Below are 21,421 nucleotides of genomic sequence, written 5' to 3'. Positions count from 1 at the left end.
TTCTGGGGCATTGTTGTTTCCCGCTCTGTGACAGGGCGGGAAACGGCAGTGCCCCAGAAGGCCGTGCATTCCTGCGGCTGCGCGCGCGTGCGCACAGCCGCCTACCCCTGTCCCGGATTCACAAGGTGACCATCTGGTCACCTTAAGCAAAGAGGATGCATTTAAAAGGTTTGAGGCTGCAAATAAAATGTTTTGGGGGAAAACAATGCGGAATACCTTGGAGGAAACATTTTATTTCCTTCCCCAGATGTTTTAAAGGGCCTGTGTGGAAAGGACCAGCGACTCTTCCTAAGACGCTAATAAAATGCCTCAACATCTGTCCACACCCTTCTGCTCAGAGCAGAGTTCCCATTTTCTGCAAACTGCTAACCAAATCCATTTGGCTGCATCATTTATTGAAGAAATATGGCATGGGTAGATGGAGTCTGATATTTCCCTTACCTTCTGTCCTCTGGGCCTAGACGGAGAGTGGAAGACCCTGGCCAGTGACATCCTCAACTGCTGCTACACAGCTAGGAATCTCCCTTGGGGCCTGGTCTTCTCCTTCCGGATCGCCTGTGTCAGTAAAGCCGGTGTGGGCCCTTACAGCAACCCGTCTGCCAAAGTGAGGATCGGTGAAAAGGACCAAACAGGTATAATTTTTATTTATTTATTTATTTATTATTTGGATTTTTATACCGCCCAATCCCCCCCCACTTTAGTCTCCGGTGTTTGGGGTCCCTTTACCATCTATGGGACCCTCCCCCGCTCTTTGAGAGGGTTTTAATAAGGATTTTATTGCTGACGCTGTTTTATATGCTGGCCGCTGTGTTTATTTTAAATGGGTTTTTAATTGTATGTTGTATAATTATGTTGTCCACTGTCCAGAGCCCTTTGGGGGGTAGGGCGGTATAAAAAAACTCAAAAATAAATAAATAAATAAATAAATAAATAAATAAATAAACCTAGTGCAAACTAAGTAGAAGTGTACTGACAATAAATGGTGCCTGAGGCAACCCCCACACCCTCCCCATGTGCCCTTCGCGTGCCCCCTGCCCCCTGGCACCCCACTTACTTCAGCCGGTGGAGGAGGGCAGCAGCGACCCCAGGCAGCCTGGCAGGGCCAGGCCGAGGGGTGCCTAGTGGGACCGCGGCAGGCTCCCGGCCTGGGTGGCAACGCCTCTCTGAGGGAGGAGTGTGGGAGGCGATTTTGTGCCCCCCATGTGATCTAGTGGGTGGTGCCTGGGGTCAATTAACCCCCCCCCCATGTCCCTCTGGAGTCTGGCAGATATGCCCCTGAAACCAAGATGGCGGGGGCATGGCTGGGCATTCCAGGGGCGGGGCATTGCTGGGCAGGGCTGTGGCAAGGATGCAGCCACTGCACCAGTCCTTGGGCGGGAAACGAATGCATGCAGGCGCAGGCTGCCACGCATGCCGGAGCACCTCCTGCTAGACTGCTTCAAGTTCTGCGCACTACTGCTGAGGAGCGGAGGAGGGGCGTAACTAAGGCAAAAATCAAATGGCAAAATCACCAATTAGTAACCTCCTCTCGGCACACACAAATAATTAGTAACCTCTCGGGAACCTGTGAGAACCTGCTGGATCCCACCTCTGGTCTGGTGCAACCAATCTCATCTAGGGTTACCAACTCCCGCTTGTGAAATTCCTGGAGATTTGGGGTCGGTGCCTATGGTGAAGGCAATCCGGGGAGTGATTTCATCTAAAATATGTTGTCGTGGTTCACAGCCTTTTTGATATGGTGGGCCAGAAGTCCAAATTTACTAGATATGGTGCCCACCCAAGGCTGGCCCAGGACTTTTTGGAAGCCCTAGGTCATGCTTCCTTAGGCTAATCTACCTCACAGGGTCATTGTTAGGAGAACATGGAAGATAGGAGAATAATTTAAACCACTGTGGGTTTCCAGTGGGAAGAATGTTATATTAGCCAAACATTAAGCCAGATTAGAGACCCAGCAAACTGGAGATCCCCAGTACAGTTCCCTTGAACCCAGGGCAGAGGTGGAATCCAGCAGGTTCTCACCAGTTCCCGAGAGTGGGTTACTAATTATTTGTGTGTGCCGAGGGGGGGGGGTTACTAATTGGGTCTGCTTTTCCGTTAGAAATTCCATTAGGTCCAAAAATCATAAAGTCCTGTTGTTTCCTATGTGGCTGGTTAGCGAAGGGAGAAAACGGGATAATTCTCCCTGTTGGGCTGGTTTGAAAACACGTTTTAGAAATATGGGAACGTTCCTTGTTTAATGAAAGTCTCCTTCTTTTGATTTCTAGAAACAAAATTAAGTATTTGAAAGTATTAAGTATTTGACAGGCAGTCAATTAGAGGAGAAGTAGTTGTTTCTGTTGGTAGTGGACGATAGGACTTGCTATACTGAGTTTAAATTATGGACAGGAAGATACCAGCTGGAAATTAGGAACTTTTTTTACAGTAAGAGTTTTTTACAGTAATAGAGAAATTATTAATGTCCCCCCCCCCCAGGAATGCCTGGCCATGCCCCCGTTGTGCCCTGCCCAGCCCCATTGGTGCTACGCCACTGTTTGAATCCCACCACCATGGGAACCTGTTACTAAAATTTTTGGATCCCACCACTGACCCAGGGTGACTGGTGAAATTAAAAAAAAATTAAAATAGACAAATAAATATCCATTCATTCATTCTGTTGCCTCTTGCTTGGAAGGAGGTGCTGTGCGTGCATATCAGAGGAGAGCAGTGCTTTTGACACTCGCTCTTTGCTTTGACATTCCCTCCACCCCTTCTGCTCCAGCGTTCCAGGCTCCTGATGCAGACGACCGCAAAATGACGGCTCCGGCTCAGCCTACCCACCAAACGTATGCCTTCCAGACAGAGATCAAAAGGTACCAAGACCCCTCTGCATGAGAATCATTTGCAGGAATTCTGAAGCCATTGGAGGTTATGGCTGCAGAGGAATTGGCCTGATAAACGGGAAGCTTTTGAGCAAGAGACGGGAAGTTGTCTCACTGCAGCTCCAAATAAAGAAGAAGAGTTTGGATTTATACCCCACTTTTCTCTCCCGTAAGGTGACTTAAGGGGGCTTACAAGCTCCTTTCCCTTCCTCTCCACACAATAGAGGGAGATGGAAGGGAGGGAGGGGGAGGGGTGACATGCAAGAGAAGAGAGGGTGGGAGAGGGAAGGGATAGAGGGGGTGGCATGCAAGGGAACAGAAGTTAGGGAGGGGAGAGAGTGAGGGGTGGCATGCAAGGGAGGGGAGGAAGGGGGCACAGCATCTGGATATGATCCACCCACTCTAGCAAAAGGAACAGGGAGGGAGGTAAAAGGTGGGGTGCCATGCAAGGGAAGAGAAGTGAGGGAGGATGCGGTCACACACATCAATGACATCGCACAGTATCAGCCTGCGCATTTCCATGAGCACGTACTGCTGGCCTCTGCAATTGATTTGCTGCTACTGTTCCTTTCCCATTTCACCACAATAAGCCACAGCAACGCGTGGCCAGGCCCTGCTAGTAAACAATATAGATGGTGGATAATGGGTCTCCATGTGACTCCCTCCCCTACATAGCCTAAAATACATATATCATCCCTGTCCTGTTTTCATAACTAGTCACTTGTCTTGAAAACCCTTTGCTGGGGTTGCCATATGTCTTAGATAGGTGACCACCGAGGAAGACTCTGCAGAGGAAGGCAATGGCCGACCACCTCTGCTTCTCCCTGGCCTTGAAAGCCCCTTGCTGGGGTGGCCATAAGTCATCTGTGGCTTAACAACTGTTTACATGAACACATGTATGTCTTGGGGAGAGAAAGAAGCGTGGTGTAGCCTGATCTCATCCGATCTTGGAAGCTAAGCAAAGCCGGTCCTTGGATGAGGGACCACCAAGGAAGGCTCTGCAGCAAAAGGCAACGGCCAATAACTCTGCTTTCCACTTGCCCTGAAAGCTCCTTGCTGTGGTCCCCATAAGTTGGTTGCAGCTCAACAGCACTTACGTACAGATCGATATCTGGAATACAGAGGGAGAGGAAAGTGTTGTGGGAAGGGAAGAAGACAGCCGTTCAGTTGACTGTTGCTAATTTTAAAAGATGGGAGGTCAAGGGGCGTGCGTCCTCCGCCAGCCTTTGAAGGCATTTTTCATCCCCTGTGTGACGAAAACCTTCCAGCAATCCTGGGACTGGTCTTTGTCACTTCACGCCTGCTGTCAACAGAGGGCACGTGTGGCTGAGAGCATTCATGGTGCTGGATGGGCAGAGAGCCAAACCCTCAGATCCAAGATTCCGGCAGTGGCGTAGTGACTAAGAGCAGGTGCACTCTGATCTGGAGGAACCCGGTTTGATTCTCTGCTCTGCCACTTGAGTTGTGGAGGCTTCTCTGGGGAACTCAGATTAGCCTGTGCACTCCAACACACGCCATCTGGGTGACTTTGGGCTAGTCACAGCTTTTCGGAGCTCTCTCAGGCCCACCTACCTCACAGGGTGTTTGTTGTGAGGGGGGAAGGGCAAGGAGATTGTCAGCCCCTTTGAGTCTCCTATAAGAGAGAAAGGGGGGATATAACTCCAAACTCTTCAACAATACATGGCCAATACTGCTTAGCTGTCAATACACTGGGCTCAGGCAAAGGTTTTATCAAATGCTGTTTTATTGTTTAGGTGGTCTTATCTTATTATTTTAGGTACTGTTTTCATCTTTTAAATTATGGGTCTTATACGTTGAAACAGTTTTTTATGTAATTTAATTCTGGTTGCACATCGCCCCGAGCCAGACATGGGAGGGGCGATTAACAAATCCAATAAATTAATAAATAGATGAATTAACTTTCTCTCCTGACGTTTCACCTGCATCTGTGGCTGGCATCTGAGGCGAGGCGAAACGTCAGGAGAGAATGGTGCTAGACCATGGCCAGACAGTCCAGAAACCACACAGCACCCCAGTATTGGCCATGGTCGGTTAGTCCTTGGATGGAAGACTGCCAAGGAAGACTCAACGAAGGAAGGCAATGGAAAACCATCATCTAGAACCGTGGTGGCGAACCTTTGGCACTCCAGATGTTATGGACTACAATTCCCACCAGTCCCTGCCAGCATGGCCAATTGACCATGCTGGCAGGGGCTGATGGGAAGTGTAGTCCATAACATCTGGAGTGCCACAGGTTCGCCACCACTGATCTAGAAGAGGAAGAGGAGGAGGAGGAGGAGGAGGAGGAGGAGTTTGGATTTATATCCCCCCTTTCTCTACGTAGGGGCTTACAATCTCCTTGCCCTTCCCCCCTCACAACAAACACCCTGTGAGGTGGGTGGGGCTGAGAGAGCTCTGAAGAACTGTGACTAGCCCAAGGTCACCCAGCTGGCGTATGTGGGAGTGCACAAGCTAATCTGAATTCCCCAGATAAGCCTCCCCAGCTCAAGCGGCAGAGCTGGGAATCAAACCCGGTTCCTCCAGATCAGAGTGCACCTGTTCTTAGCCACTATGCCACTACGCCACTTTCTAGCCTTGAAAACTGCATTGGGGTAGCCGTAAATCCACTGCGACTTGTCGGCATTGAATTATGAATTGTTAGTCATCTGCCGGCAGCCATCTTGTATGTGTGCTTCTTGTTTCTGTCATTGCAGGGGACGCTTCAGCATCATCAAACAATGCCGAGAGAAACTCAGCGGGAATGCCCTGGCTGCCAAGATCATCCCTTACCAAGCAGAAGACAAGGAACTTGTGCTCCAAGAGTATCAGGTCCTGCGGAAGCTTCACCACATCAACATCGGGCAGCTGCAGGGCGCGTACGTCAGCCCACGCCACCTGGTCCTGATCCAGGAGCTCTGCGTCGGGCCAGAGCTGCTTCACGCCCTGGCGGGAAGGTAAATGTGTTTGCCTCAGCCTCAGCCAATTATATTTACAATCGGCTTACAATCAAACCCGGAGCCCTCTTTTCTCCTTGCTGGAAGACGTTTTTCCCCCTCGGAAGTTTATTTATTTATTTATTGGTTAGGTTTATGTACCTCCCTCCCCCGGAGGGCTCAGGGTGGTGAACAACATGTAAAAGTTAATTAATTAATTAATGCTGCATTTTAACAGGGTAGGGTTTATTTTTATTAGAGCCACATTAACTTATATTTATACTGTATTTTAATCTCATTGTGCTCTTTCTATGTTGTTCACCGCCCTGAGCCCTCCGGGGGAGGGCGGTCTATAAACCCAATCAATCAATCAATCAATCAATCAATCAATCAATCAATCAATCAATCAATCAATCATCATCATCATCATCATCATCATCATAATAATAAATAAAAAAAATAGAGCGCATATATCAGACTAAAATCCATTAAATATTGGTTAAGACAGGCTCTGAAAATTAAACCCCACCCCATTAAAATGCAGCATTATTAAGGTCAACATAAAAGATGGCACCTACTATCAATTCCCGTAAAAAAACCAGAGGGAAGGGGCGGCAGGATCCACTTGATGTTATAAGGAGGGGGGCCCCCATCAGCCGCTAGTCTCCCCAAAGGCCCGGCGGAACAGCTCAGTCTTACAGGCCCTGAGGAACTCGTTAAGATCCCGCAGGGCCGGGACAGCTGGGGGAAGAAAGTTCCCATTTCTGTAGAAAAGTTTACACTAATATAGTGGGAAAGCTGAACGAAGTCAGAGGCCTGCAAAACATAGGAGGTTCGAACAGACAAGGTATTGACAAGCTGGAATAGGTCCAGAAGAGGACAACCAAAATGGTAAAAATAAATCTGGAATCCATGCCCTGTGAGGAGAGATTTAGGGAGCTGGGGATGTTTAGTCTGGAGAGGAGAAGGTGAAAGGGTGACATGGGAGCCATGTTTAGATATTTGAAGGGATGTCACGTTGGTGAGGGAGCAAGCTTGTTTTCTGCTGCTCCAGGACCAGGAGTGATGGGTTCAAAGCACAGGAAAAGAGATTCAAAGGGCGCTCCAAAGGGTGATCAATACTGCACAAAGGATTATCGGCTGCCCTCTCCCCTCCTTGGAAGAAATCTATAATGCCCGAAGTCTAAATAAAGCCCAAAATATTCTAAGGGACCCGTCTCATCCAGCACACTCTCTTTTTAAACTGCTACCATCTGGCAGACGATACAGGGCCCTCAGAACTAGGACAAAGAGGCTTAGAGACAGCTTCTACTCTAGAGCTGTGGCTATGCTAAACTCCGCTGCTTCATATTGATGTATTTGGGGCTATGTAGGGATGGGTGGAGGATGATGATGTATGAGTCTGAAATTGCATGAGTCTGAAATTGTATGAGTCTGAAATTGTGTGCATCGAGGAATGCTGCTGTAAATTTCGTTGTGCGTGCACAATGACAATAAAATGCTTATGCTTATGCTTATGCTTATTCCACCTAAATATTAGCAGACCAGGTGATTGGGAGCAACAGCCGCAGAAGGCCATTGCGTTCACATCCTACATGTGAGCTCCCAAAGGCACCTGGTGGGCCACTGCGAGTAGCAGAGAGCTGGACTAGATGGACTTTGGTCTGATCCAGCTGGCTTGTTCTTATGTTCTTAAATATCACCTAAATTTCTACATAAACTTCCTGACCACAAGGGTTTTTCAACAATGGGATATGCTGCCTCGGAGGATGGTGGAGTCTCCTTCTCTGGAGGTTTTTACATTGAGGCTGAATGGCCATCTGTCAGGCGTGCTTTGATTGTGTGTTCCTGCATGGCAGGGGATCGGACTGGATGGCTCTTGTAATCTCTCCCAACTCTATGGCCGTTTCTGCACGGCCAGATTTGCCGATGCCAGCCCTGGGGCTGTTCGCATGAACGGCCCCACGGGCTGCGCAGCTGGCAGAGCAGGCTCCGCACAGCAGCACAGCCCCCCAAATGTCTTTCTACCTTGTCCTGGTTTCCGGTGCTCTGAGGAGGCCAGGGGACACCCCCCCGAGTCCAGCGCGACGGCTGCAGCGAAGGAGGCCAGGAGGCGTGTCCCCTGGCCTCCTCAGAGGTCTGGAAACCTGGACAAGGTAGGAAGGCGTTTGGGGCTGGCGCAAGGAATACGCCGACTTCCACCCGCTACTGTTCGCTCGGCAATGAGTGAAACCTCACTCCCTGAGCGAGGTTGGAAAACATTGTTTGGGGAGGGAAAGAGCGGCGCTGCATCGCATTCGCAGTGCCACCTGTGTGAAGCATCCCCCCCCGCAAACGATGTTTAATCAGTGATTCCGGCCTGTGCAGAAAGGGCCTATGATTCTATGAGATCTGGAAAAAGATGTGTGGACTAGAAGGTCTTTTGTGGAGGTTTGTTTGGAGAGCTGCCCAGACTGGAAGTTTCAGGATTGTTGGGCAACTCCAGTTTTGATGTAACGCCTAACCGTGAATGCAGTGGGAGGAATTTTAGTAGGAAGGGTGTGCTCACAGCTGTGGTCATCCTAACTGAAACTCTGCTTCCTTATTTTGTCTCATGGGAGGGCTGATTTCTGAGAAACCGAATAACCAATAAAACCAAAATTCCCTGGGGAAAGACTCCTCCCACCCCAAATCCGAGAACTGAAAAATGTCAGTCAGGAAAGAGGAAGAATGTCTACATGTTTTTAAAAGTACTTGTGTTTCGATCTAGGACTTCTAATGATGATTTTTTTAATTGCATGTTTCTCTCTGTACTATAAATACTCTTTCTACCAATTCACCGGGGTGCTTGCGGCTGCCATGACACCCGACAATTTACTGGGCGCCCACCAAGTGTGTTCATATGGGGCTCTTGCCCTGCACAACTTCTGATAGGTTACTGGAAATTTGCATGGCTGTGTAGATTAAATTAATGTTGCTTTTGCGGCGTCGGCTACCATTGTTGGTTTTATTCTCTTTTAGTCCCCTTTCTCTGGATATTTTTAAAATTACCCATCATCTCCCCTGTACTTGGACTTCCTGCGGGTGTGAGCATGGTTCCGCCTTATATATCTGCCATTTTGTGCTTGAGCCAGAGGTAGGCTGACCAGATGTCCCGCTTTTGGCGGGACAGTCCCACCTTCAAACAATTTGTCCCGTGTCCCGCGGGTTATTTCAATTGTCCCAATTTTTGGAAGGCTGCTGCTGTAGCTAGACCAGAGTGCGCCCGGTGCAAACTCTGCATTTTGTGCCCCCCGCCCCTCCTGCCCCCTGCCCCCCTGCGCCTGGCGCACGCCCCCCTGCACACCCCACCCCACTTACTTTTAGGAAAGGAGCAGGCCGGAGAAGAAGGCCGGAAGCCTGCCTGCGTTGCCTGGGCCTGGTGGGAACTACATTTCCCAGGAGCCCCTGGGAAATGTAGTTCCCACCAGGCCCAGGCAACGCAGGCTTTGAGGCTCCCCCCGGACTCCCGCTCCATCTCCCTAAAAGTAAGATGGGGAGATGCAGCTGCAGGGGAAACACCGCTGTTTGGGGGCCAAGGAGGGGGGGTGCCACGGGGGTGGCTCCTGGGGGCCATGGGGGTGGGGGGGATTCCCCCCCACGACGACTAGAAATGGTGCGCCTGGTGCGTCACACACACCCCACCCCCTGGTGGCTTTGCCACTGGCTTGAGCCCACCACACTGTGTCACAATTGCACAGCTGCCCCCCCCCACAGCATCCTATCCTTTATTGACATTTAGGTTGTACACAATAAAGAAAAGTCTGAATAAAACCAAATGACATTAGAGTTGTACGCACAGAGCGAAGAATAAGATAATTCCATAATGATTCACAATCCCTGACTTTCATGATTTCTGCAAGAAATTTAGCCACTGTGACAGTCGTTTCTGGAATATGATCATTCAGTAAAATTCGGACAGTGCCATCCTTATTCATAAAGTCTTTATGGGAAGGATAAAATTTCTACATGGTATTAGAGTGGATTAGGGGAAGGATAAAATTATTATATGGCATTGCATGTAACTTCACCAGGATCCAAAGGTACCCCACGTGCTCAAAAAGGTAAAGGACCTTGGCCTAGAATTTCCAAACTTCCCAGCTTATATGTAATAGCATTTATGGGGTTTTTTTTTAGTTGTAATGGGTTCTGTTTTACTAGGTCCTCCTACTCAGAGGTGGAAGTCAGAGACTACCTGTGGCAGATCCTCACTGCTGTTGAGTTCCTCCACTCTCAGAATATCCTGCACTTGGATCTGAGGTCCGAAAATATGATTATTACTGAACCAAACCTGCTGAAACTCCTGGACTTTGGCAATGCACAGTTCTACGATCCAGACAGAGTGATTACCCTGGAGGGGTGCACAGACTATGTGGAAACGATGGGTAAGTGTAGCTCATCCCTGGTTGGTAAGTGTGGTGTCAGTAGAGATTGGTTCAGATATGGAAGGTCATGTTCAGACAGGAAGCTGGTGGAGATGAAGACAGACCTGGTCCTTAATCAGATGATTGGTCCTCCTGGCTCAGGACGGTCTGTTCTGATTACCTGTGAATCTTCAAAGTTGCGGTCTTTTCCCACGAGAAATATTTCTCACGGGAGATGACAGGAACTGAACCCAGAGACCTTCTCTCTCCAAAACATGCCACCCACAGACTGTGCCTCAGACTCAGATGTACTGACTATGCAAGACAGCCAAGGGTGTAGAAAGGGGGAAGTGCCTAGTGCATGGGTGCATCCTCCATCCCTGTCCCACCCCAGAATGCCCCCCGCCACGCCCTCACCACACCCCTACAGAGGCGCGTGCCCAGTGCATCGCCCTGCCCTGTCCCCTTGGAGCTACACCTCTGCAGACAGCTGCATATGAACATTCATGCTCAGTAACCCAACAGAGCACACAACTCAACTGCCATGGTATCATGCTCATAATCATTGTCCCAGTGCAGCTAAAGTTAGCCATGACTAAAGGTCCACCTAGGTCTGATGGGATCTTCATGGCTGCTGTGAGGACACCACTGTTTTAAAGTGACTCAATAATGCTGTGAAGGTCTGAACTTGGTTGAACCTCCAGCAGTCATGCTGGCAGGGGCTGATGGGAATTGTAGTCCATGAACATCTGGAGAGCCTGCACTATACCATTCTGGCTCTGAAGGGATCTTTCCTAATCAAATGTATCTTCACAGCTTCAGAACTTCTATCAGATAAAGGAGCTGTCCCACAGAGTGACATCTGGGCTGTTGGAGTGACGGCTTTCATCATGTGAGTTGTCTTGTGTCCTTTCACCTTTTTGCAGAGGCAAAACCGATAATTATCCTTAAATCCACGAAGGCCTCTCTGAAGATCTACTCTCATATGACATGTCCTTAGAGTAGAATCCAAAAGGGAAATGGGATACGCTGATTAGAGAGTGAAGGCACGAATAAAGAGGATGATCGTTTATGGTCTCAATACTTGAAAAAGAATATATAGCTATCCCTTCCAAATTGAGACTGGGGTGGGTGGCCCGTTCGGTCCTGACCACTGTCTTCACATTCTCTGCTGACGTACTCAAGAGTTGGCTCAGGCAAGGAATAGGACCGCACTGCAAGGACCCCCAGGGCTATAGGAAGTGTTATTGACTGAGTGAGGAGCCTGGGTGTTGTAGTCCCATCAACCCCCCAGTAGCTGAGGGGCTCCTTTCCCCACTTACCTTTAAGCCCCGCTGCAAGAACTCTTGAGGAGAGAGAAATGCGCAGGGGTCCCCAGCACACTCCCCACGACGGGGCAGTGACAGCGCAGCCACCCCGACGCTGCTGCTGTCACGCCCCCTCAGCGCGCGGCATTCCAGGCGCTCTTCTTAAGGGCGCCTTTTGATGACCCTGTGCAGAGCACGGGGTCATGGGGACGGCTGGGCGCGCACCTGGGATGCTGGGCGCTGAGAGCAGCACGTGGCATAGGGGGATGGAAAAGAGTGGGGAAAGGCCCTGAGAAACTGCACACTCTGGATGACGCCACCCAAAGTTTTTTGCTTTTTCTGGTTCGTCGTCAAGAACACAATCGCTCAATTATACAATACAATAATAGAGCTGCGAGCTTTAGTAAACAAGTTAAGCATCTAATGCTTTCGTTATTTAATTGGTGTGGTTTGAGTCCCTCGGTCGGAAAGGAAAAGGCTTCTGTCCATTGTGAGTCTCTTTCTGTTCTGATGTGTAGCTGTATCAGGGAAGGAAACAAAAAAATGGTAAGGGGGTCTCTTCGGCAATCAATAAAGGGTAGCTTTTGTTTATTCAGTGGCAAGCAGTTGTACATTTGCTTCAGGATCTCTACAGGAACTGCGGAACTGACAACAAACAACATTAACTGATTGAATCAATTAAGAGATGGATTTTTAAAAAAATAAATAAATAAAAGCTTTACCTTTTGCCAAGCCCTATCAAAGATGGCCAAGGCTACCCAGTCTCCTCAGATCTCAGAAGCTAAGCAAGGTCACCTCTGGTTACTACTTGTGGGGGAGACTACCAAGAAAGTCCGGAGTTGCTACACAGAGGCAGGCAATGGCAAAACCACCTCTGTATGCCTCTTTCCTTGACCTGGGTGGGCCATGCTAGTCTGATTGGGTCAGATCTCATAAGCTGAGCCATGTTGTCCCTGGCTAGTATTTCGATGAGAGACTTCCAGTGGTGGGATCCAAAAATTTTAGTAACAGGTTCCCATGGTGGTGGGATTCAAACTGTGGCGTAGCGCCAATGGGGCTGGGCGGGACACGACGGGGGCGTGGCTGGGCATTCCTGGGCGGAGCATTCCTGGGTGGGGCTGTGGCAAGGACGCAGCCGCTGCACCGGTCCTTGGGCGGGAAATGAATGCACGCAGGCGCAGGCTGCCACGCACGCCCGTGCACCTCCTGCAGGACTGCTTCAAGTTCTGCGCGCTACTGCTGAGAGGAGGGGCGTAGCTAAGGCAAAAATCACGTGGCAAAATCACCAATTAGTAACCCCCTCTCGGCACACACAAATCATTAGTAACCTACTCTCGGGAACCTGTGAGAACCTGCTGGATCCCACCTCTGGAGACTTCCAAGAAATACCCGAGTCACAATGCAGAGGCGGGCAATGGCCAACAACCTATGAGTGTCTCTTGCTTTGAAAACCCAATGGGGTTGCCCTATTTCAGTGGTGGCGAACCAATTGGCCATGCTGGCAGGGCTTTGGGAATTGTAGTCCATAACATCTGGAGTGCCAAAGGTTCGCCACCACGGCCCTATGTCAATTGTGACTTGATAAACACTTTCCACCAACACCATCCACAAAAACACGAAGGTCTGAACAGAAAGTAGAATTTGCACCCTTTATGAGCCCCAGGCCTGAGGTGAAATTGTCATTCTTCTTTCTGGGTAGCTTTCAAGATCTGCTCTCTTGTTTTAAACCACTGTGTTGTTCTTCATGAGGGCTTCATCCCACACGCCCTGGAGGCTGTGGAATGAGAAGTGTATTCATAAGCAAATCTCTCTTTTCTCCTCTGATTGGGGGCAGGGTGTTGCTCTAGCAGGCGTACATTTATAGTCATCTTTAGCCAAAGGTTGAGCAATACCTAGGAATAATTCATCAAGGAGGAGCGTAGAAACACACCTGTTGGCTGTGCACGCCGCAGTTTCACCCACACCTATAAACAGAGCCAACTGACATAAGTTTAAGTGTGGAGGTTCAGGGTGGGGCTAGCAGGCGCGATCCCACTGACCGGTCCTTCACCGTGCCTTTATCGCACAGATACATTCAAGTCTAGCATCACCTTACTGACCAATAAGATTTTTGCGGTAGAAGGAGGAGGAGGAGGAGGGGGTGTTGGATTTATATCCTACCTTTCTCTCCTATAAGGAGACCCAGGACGATTCCCCACTTGCCACGACCCCCCGTATGCCGCGCGCTGCTCTCAGCGCGTGTCATTTCTGGTGCGCGCCCGGGCTTCCCCACGACCCCGTGCTCTGCGCGGGGTCATCAAAAGGCGCCGTTTGGAAGAGCACCAGGAATGACGTGCGCTGAGGGGGCGCGACAGCATCAGCGTCGGGGCGGCTGTGTTGTCACCGCCCCTGTAGTGGGGAGTGCCAGGGGACCCCGCGCTACTTGCCTACAGTAGCGCAGGGCAGAAGGTAAGTGGGAAAATGCCCCCAAAGGGGCTTACAGTCTCCTTTCCCTTACTCTCTGGTGAGGCAGGTGGGGCTGAGAGAGTTCAGGGAGAACTGTGACTAGCCCAAGGTCCCCCAGCAGAAATGTAGGAGTGGGGAAACACATCTGGTTCACCAGATAAGCCTCTGCCACTCAGGTGGAGGAGTGGGGAATCAAACCCGGTTCTCCGGTTTAGAATGCACCTGCTCTTAACTACTACACAATGCTGGCTTGATGACCAAGATTTCCGAGGCATAAGCTTTGGGAGGTGGCTGTGTAGCATGGAAATTTCCCCCTCAAGTTCACTGGAGGGCCTCTGAAGCCAGATTCATGTTTCATTCAGTTCATGTATTTCAATTTATTTTACCTTTAATGCACTGTGCTGCAGCCTTGAGGTGTGTGGGGAAGACGGGGCTCTGTAAACATCACATTTTTCTGCCTTCCAAGTCCCAGCTGACCTATGGCGACCATCTAAGACAGTGGTGGCAAACCTATGGCATGGGTGCCAGAGGTGGCACTCAGAGCCCTCTCTGTGGGCACGTGCAAACAGAGTCACCCCCCCCCCCACACACACACATCTAGCATTAAACCTAAGATCTAGTTTGGGGGAAGCAGTGTAGGTAACCCTGTTAAGCGCTGTTAAACCCCATTGATTTTCATGCGAAGAACTAAAGCGCGATCCTTCAACTGCAGTAAGCTCTGTTGCTGGCAATGGGGCTTGCTTCTGAGTAAACCCTCTGAGGGTCTTGATTCACTTGTTGGAAGAGTTGCACGGTTGCTTCAAAGCAAAGCCACCGACTACCACCAAGCTTACTCCCGAGTGACGCGCGCTTCCGAATAAGCTGTTTTCAAACTAAAACCTCAGTATTCCAGGTTAAATTGCCGTGTTGGCACTTTGCGATAAATAAGTGGGTTTTGGGTTGCAATTTGGGCACTCGGTCTCAAAAGGTTCGCCATCACTGATCTAGGACAGTGTATTGTCGAAGGCTTTCACGGCCGGAATCACTGGGGTGCTGTGTGGTTTCCGGGCTGTATGGCCGTGTTCTAGCAGCATTCTCTCCTGAAACAGGTGAAACGTCAGGGCGCAGAATGCTGCTATAGAACAACAGCCATAAGCCAGAAACTAAACCAACATCAAAGATTTTCAAGGGGAGCCGAGCCAATCAGAAGTGGTTTTCCATTGCCTGCCTCCACGTCACACCCAAGTGCTCCTTGGAGGCCTCCCATCCAAATACTTGCTGAGAATGTGTGATTGGCCCAGGGCCATTCAGCAAGTTCCACCATGGCAGAGTCAGGATTCGAACCCAGGTTTCCCAGATCCATGTCTGACATCTTATCCCACTACACCACGCTGGCTGTGTTGTAGATGCAGGGTGCCAGCCCATCAAGTGATTTGTTGTGAGGTCAGGGTCACATGTGGGGTGGGGAGATGGAAACATTTGTGTGGGGGCCGATGGTGGATCTTGGCAGCCCCCCCTTAACACAACCGAAGAATCGATTTCACGCAATCCTCCCTCTTTGTTCTCAGGTTGAGTGCTGAGTATCCCATCGGTCCTGAGGCAGCCTGCGACTTTGGGAGACTCGTCAAGCGAGAGAAGATCAAGCTGAACAAATGTTATGCAGGCCTCTCCGGAGGAGCTGTCTCTTTCCTCCAAAGTACACTTTCCTCTAATCCATGGTAAGGAGCTGCGCCACGTAGGAGCTGCTTTCCTTCCTTCCTTCCTTCCTTCCTTCCTTCCTTCCTTCCTTCCTTCCTTCCTTCCTTCCTTCCTTCCTTCCTTCCTTCCTTCCTTCCTTCCTCCTTCCTTCCTTCCTTCCTCCCTTTTTCTTCCTTCCTTCCTCCTTCCTTCCTTCCTTCCTTCCTTCCTTCCTTCCCTCCCCTCCTTCCTTCCTTCCTCCCCTCCTTCCTTCCTTCCTTCCCTCCCTCCCTCCTTCCTTCCTTCCTTCCTTCCTCCCTCCCTCCTTCCTTCCTTCCTTCCTTCCCTCCCTCCCTCCCTCCCTTCCTTCCCTCCCCTCCTTCCTTCCTTCCTTCCTTCCTTCCTTCCTTCCCTCCTTCCTTCCTTCCTTCCTTCCTTCCTTCCTTCCTTCCTTCCTTCCTTCCTTCCTTCCTTCCTTCCTTCCTTCTGTATTTCCTCCATTCCTTCCTTCCTTCCTTCCTTCCTTCCTTCCTTCCTTCCTTCCTTCCTTCCTTCCTTCCTTCCTTCCTTCCTTCCTTCCTTCCTTCCTCCATTCTTTCCTTCCTTCCTTCCTTCCTTCCTTCCTCCACATTCCTCCTCCACTCACTCCTTCCTTCCTTCCTCCCTCCATTCCTTCCTTCCTTCCACTCCTTCCTCCTTCCTTCCTTCCTCATTCCTTCCTCCTTCCTTCCTTCCTTCCTTCCTTCCTTCCTTCCTTCCTTCCTTCCTTCCTTCCTTCCTTCCTTCCTTTGTTCCTTTCTTTCCTTCCTCCCTCTTCCCTCCTTCCCTCCTTCCTTCCTTCCTCGCTCTTCCTTACTTCCTTCCTTCCTTCCTTCCTTCCTTCCTTCCTTCGGCTTCCGGCTGTTGTGACCTCCCCCAGGACTATGTGGATTCTGTTAAAATCTAAAATAAGACTTTGATTTGGTCATGGTGTTGATCAGGTTTGTGAGGGATTTGATGTTGATTAAAGACGATAAATAGGACTTAAATAATCAAATGTAGCTGTTGTGCCTCGGTTGTCCATTTTGAAACCTAGAAATGGAGGTCTTTTTTCAGAGAGGGGTATGCAGTCAGGTTTTTAAATCATGGAATCCAGTATGAAATAATGAGGTTGATTTATTGTCAGAAGGTTCATGGCGAGATCACTTGGGTTAACAATGGTTCCGGACTGTATGTGATGTTCTAGCAGCATTCTCTCCTGACGTTTCGCCTGCATCTGTGATCCTCTGAAGATGCCAGCCACAGATGCAGGCGAAATGTCAGGAGAGAATGCTGCTAGAACCGGAAACCACACAGCACCCAAGCCAAGGATTAGTTCCTTTTGGTTTTCCCTTCCTGCACATGCAGAATAGTGCATTTTCAATCCACTTTCAATGCACTTTGAAGCTGGACTTTACCGTGTGGAATAGCAAAATCCACTTACAAACAATTGTAAAAGTGGATTGAACGTGCATTATTCTGCATGTGCGGAAGGGGCCCCCGGGAGTGTGAAAACCACCTTTCTACATATCTTCCTTCTTCTGGCCTGAGTTCTTCTTCTTCCCTCTTGGCTAGGAGGCGACCTACCGCGTCTGAATGCCTCCAGTCCCCCTGGCTGCAGGAGACCGGCTTGGACGAGAGGCAGCAAGCGACGGTGACTTTCTCCACCACCAAGCTGAGGAATTTCGTCGCAGAGCGGGAAAGGAAAAGAGTCTTGCTGTGTTCCAAGTACGGCTTGATGACTGTGTAGCGAAACAATTCCAGACACGGCCACTGTGTGGTTGTCTTCTATGCCTGCATCCCAAGAACATCTACGCAGGATGCTGGCTACGTAGATTATTGCAGTGTTTGACTTCCAAAACTGGAAAGGAGTGGGTGCCGTCTTCAGACTGAACATCACAAACAAAACACGCGCATGAAGCCTCTTTATACTGGATTGGACCATCGGTCTGTCGGAGTCGGTGTTGTCAGCTCTGACTGGAAGCTGCTGTCCAAAGTCTAAGCCAGAAGTCTTTCCCAGACCCCTTTAACTGGAGATTCACCCAGGAATTGATCCTGGGACCTTCTGCACGCCAGGCAGATGTTCTACTGTTGAGCCACACCCGCTGTGGTTCATTTGCATAATTTTGGCATATGCCAGATAGCATAACCCTTTGCGTATTGTCATGAATGGAGTGGACACCCAATCATGCTATAAATCAGTGGTGGCGAACCTTTGGCCCTCCAGATGTCATGGACTACGATTCCCATCAGCCCCTGCCAATTGGCCATGATGGCAGGGGCTGATGGGAACTGTAGACCATTACATCTGGAGGGCCAAAGGTTCGCCACCACGGTGCTATATGAATACTTCTTTTTATTCGCTAAGGCTGAATAGCCTTCAAAAACCTTCTCAGCTAAGACAAACTACGTTCATGCTGCTCTAAGAAAACGGAAGAGCATCGTACAAAACCAGATAACAGACAAGTCAGTTACATATTATTGGGCTTAGCTCTAAATTTGCCAGTTCCGAGTTGAAGCATTTGTAGAGATTTGGGCAAGGAACTTGGGAGGCTAAGGTTTGTGGAGGGGAAAGACCTCAGCAGGATATGATGCTATAGAGTCTGCTTCCGACCCCACCCCAAAGTATCCATTTTCTCCATGTCGACTGAACGGTGCTGGCCAGAGATGGGTTGCAATTCCAGGTCTGCTTGAAGGCAAGCAACATGATTTGGATCATGCCAGACCATGAAATGTAACATGTTAGTGGACATGTCATGGACATGTCATTCCCAGAGTGCTTTCTAGCAATGGTGAAGCAAAAGATATGAGGTGCTCAGATCCATTGGGGAGAAGGGTGTAGTATAAAGGAAGTAAATATATAACTATACATTAGTAGATTTCAGTAAAATGTAACTGGTCTGCCTTCTAGTCTTCCCGTTTTGCTGTGGAAGCCAACCCAGTTTCCTCCTCCTCCCCCCCGTTGGAATGGCCAAAGTTGCAAAATGCATTCAAACTTTGCACTTTTCAACTGGTGGGTTTGACAATCATTAAATCATTACATCTGTATTTCTCCTCAGAGAGGCCATGAACTCTCAGTCAACGATTACTGGAACGGTAGTTTTACGACTGTGTTGAGTTTCTCAAGGTCTACCGAGGAGAACAGCCGCAGACAGTCAGGTTGCAGTAATTATCTGCTAATTCTACAGGACGTAAAGTTGGAACCCTGATCTCTATTTGTACTTATATAGAAATGCCAATGGGTTGGTGCTCGAAAACATCGTGTATTAGAAAACAAAAGGCATCCTGTTTTCGAGCTGTCTCAAAGCATTACTTAAGTGCCAAATTTCCACATGAGAATCTTTTATCATTTTACACTTGGCCAAGACCTATGCTTGTCACCCAGGCCCCTTCCGCACATGCAAAATAATACGTTTTCAAATCACTTTCACAACTGTTTGCAAGTGGATTTTGCTATTCCGCACAGCTTCAAAGAGCACTGAAAGCAGTTTGAAAGTGCATTATTCTGCATGTGCGGAATGAGCCCCAGATTTCTTTTTCTAGCAAAGAAAGAGTTGTCTGATGAAACAGTTCCTTACTATGTGTAACGGCTACACTTCCCATTTTGCTAGGGACATCTTCCTAGATTTGGTTCTCTTGGACTGGCCAAGGTTACATGCAGGTTTTCTGCATTCGGTTAGTAGACTGAGCAGGCTGTTCAGCCAGTTTTTCGATATGATGTTGCAAGAGATTGCTAGCAACTGTTTGGTTCTTTCCCCCATTCGAGAGGCCAAACCCTCCATGAGTCTGTGTCTACAGGAACTGTGGAGTATTGTTAGATTCTTCGACAGTTCTGGATAGTAGCACTCCCCCTGCCGCCCCCGTGTGGAATGAATCGGCTTCTTTGTGTAAGCTTCTATAAAACAGTTAAACTTACTGCAATTTCTGTTCTATCCCATTTCTTGTACCAACCTCTTTTTTCTCTTATTACAGTAAAGGAAAAGCTTATCTCAAGTCCTGTAGATATGGAGTTAGATGAAGACATTGCTTCCTAATAATGACGGGATACCATTATGAAATTGTGGTTGGGGCGTGTTACAAACTTGCAAGGTTAGGTTTGGGTGAAAGAGCACCTGTCCATAATCCAGTTTGAAAGATGATGCAAATGTTGTATATTTAGTAGGAGCAAAAAGCAATTGCTCTTGCCACGCAAAAGGGTACCAATGATACAGGCAGAAATGTTGGGTCACATCTTTGCCACTGGTCCTTGAATAACCCATATTGTTGAGAACTGAAGTTTGGTTTGCAGAGCTTTCTTACCCCTGGGCAAGTTCTCAGTCAAGACTGGAGCTTTAACTTGACTCTTGTGGAACTATGAATTTCAAAGTGAATCACCTCCATAATCCAGTGCAGAGAGTCTTTTTGTGACTAAACTAATGCTCTCGATCCCATTCCCCTAAGTGTTCTCTAGCATTTCATACCTGTGTGGTAAGAATCTAGTTCAGAGGGGAGGATTTTCCGCAAATCGCTTTAACTGATGAACTGGCTGTCTTTTACAAGTTGCCACAGTTTGAGGGTGGGGCTGATAATGCGGCAACCAGTATTTCGAGGAAGAAAAGTCTCTTTATTTTAACTTAGGCTTTTTGGTTTATTAAACACTTGGCATCTGGGCTCGCAACATCTTACCTTCTGTATATGATGTGAGTGAAGTGAATTTGCTCCTCTCCTGTTTGCGTACGTTTTGAGCATAGCCGTGGCTGAAACCAGACGTTGGGTTTGGCAGGAGTTGTTTTAGCTAGATGGGAGTGACATCTGAGAGTGGCCATGCCCGAGTGCTTTGAGGCCCGATTTTTCTCCGCTAGAAGAAAAAGTAGTACTTCGGCCTTCCAGAGCTGAATGGGCTGTGAAGAGCAGCTTCGTATCAGGGGCAAATAAGCTGCTTTGGTTTGGGAAATGGCGTGGGAAAGCTGATATACCTTCTCCAGGAGCGCCACATATCCAAGCCAACTTGGGCCCAGAGCACTTGGGAACATGCGTTCCCTGATACCATAACTATAAAAACAACAATCAGGTCAAGAGGAACCCCAACAGGGGCCAGATGTAACATCTAGTTGGAACCTGACGATAATCATGAATATAATGTTTTGTTAAATAGATTAATTTAATAAAGACTTTATGCCAAATGTGTTGGTCCTGTTTGTATTGTGGTGGGAAACAGAATGTGTTGCTCGTGGCAACTGCAGAGGTTTTGAACTCTGGGATGGGTCTACAAGCAACCTCTATAGAAGAGTTTGTGCAAGCACATGCAAGAGTTATAAACTTTAGATAAAGAGAAGGGCAACGAGGATGATTGAGGGACTGGAGCACCTTCCTTATGAGGAGAGGCTGCAGCGTTTGGGACTCTTTAGTTTGGAGAGGAGACGGCTGAGAGGGGATATGATTGAAGTCCATAAAATTATGCATGGAATAGAAAATGTTGACAGAGAGAAATTGTTCTCTCTTTCTCACAATACTAGAACCAGGGGGCATTCATTGAATATGCTGGGGGGAAGAATTAGGACTGATAAAAGGAAACACTTCTTCACGCAACATGTGATTGGTGTTTGGAATATGCTGCCACAGGAGGTGGTGATGGCCACTAACCTGGATAGCTTTAAAAGGGGCTTGGACAGATTGATGGAGGAGAAGTCGATTTATAGCTACCAATCTTGATCCTCTTTGATCTGAGGTTGCAAATGCCTTAACAGACCAGGTGATTGGGAGCAACAGCCACAGAAGGCCCTTGCTTTCACATCCTGCATGTGAGCTCCCAAAGGCACCTGGTGGGCCACTGCGAGTAGCAG

The 21,421-nt window shown here is 48.8% G+C and overlaps 1 protein-coding gene across 1 annotated transcript in view; it reads left to right on the top strand.

Moving 5' to 3' along the window:
• LOC125440650 (obscurin-like) overlaps window positions 1-20,761 on the top strand; it is a 102,807-nt gene extending 82,046 nt beyond the window's left edge. The window contains exons 36-42 of the mRNA XM_048510507.1: window positions 462-632; window positions 2,759-2,849; window positions 5,573-5,812; window positions 9,971-10,194; window positions 10,990-11,065; window positions 15,473-15,622; window positions 17,175-20,761. Of these exons, the coding sequence (XP_048366464.1) occupies window positions 462-632; window positions 2,759-2,849; window positions 5,573-5,812; window positions 9,971-10,194; window positions 10,990-11,065; window positions 15,473-15,622; window positions 17,175-17,349 (1,127 nt within the window). The 3' untranslated portion in view covers window positions 17,350-20,761. The remainder of the gene's footprint in view (window positions 1-461; window positions 633-2,758; window positions 2,850-5,572; window positions 5,813-9,970; window positions 10,195-10,989; window positions 11,066-15,472; window positions 15,623-17,174) is intronic.
• Window positions 20,762-21,421: the final 660 nt, after the last annotated feature.

Source organism: Sphaerodactylus townsendi, linkage group LG11, assembly GCF_021028975.2.
Source record: "Sphaerodactylus townsendi isolate TG3544 linkage group LG11, MPM_Stown_v2.3, whole genome shotgun sequence".
NCBI lineage: Eukaryota > Metazoa > Chordata > Lepidosauria > Squamata > Sphaerodactylidae > Sphaerodactylus > Sphaerodactylus townsendi.
The sequence above is the reverse complement of the archived record's forward strand: the minus strand, read 5'-3'. Positions and strand labels throughout refer to the sequence as shown.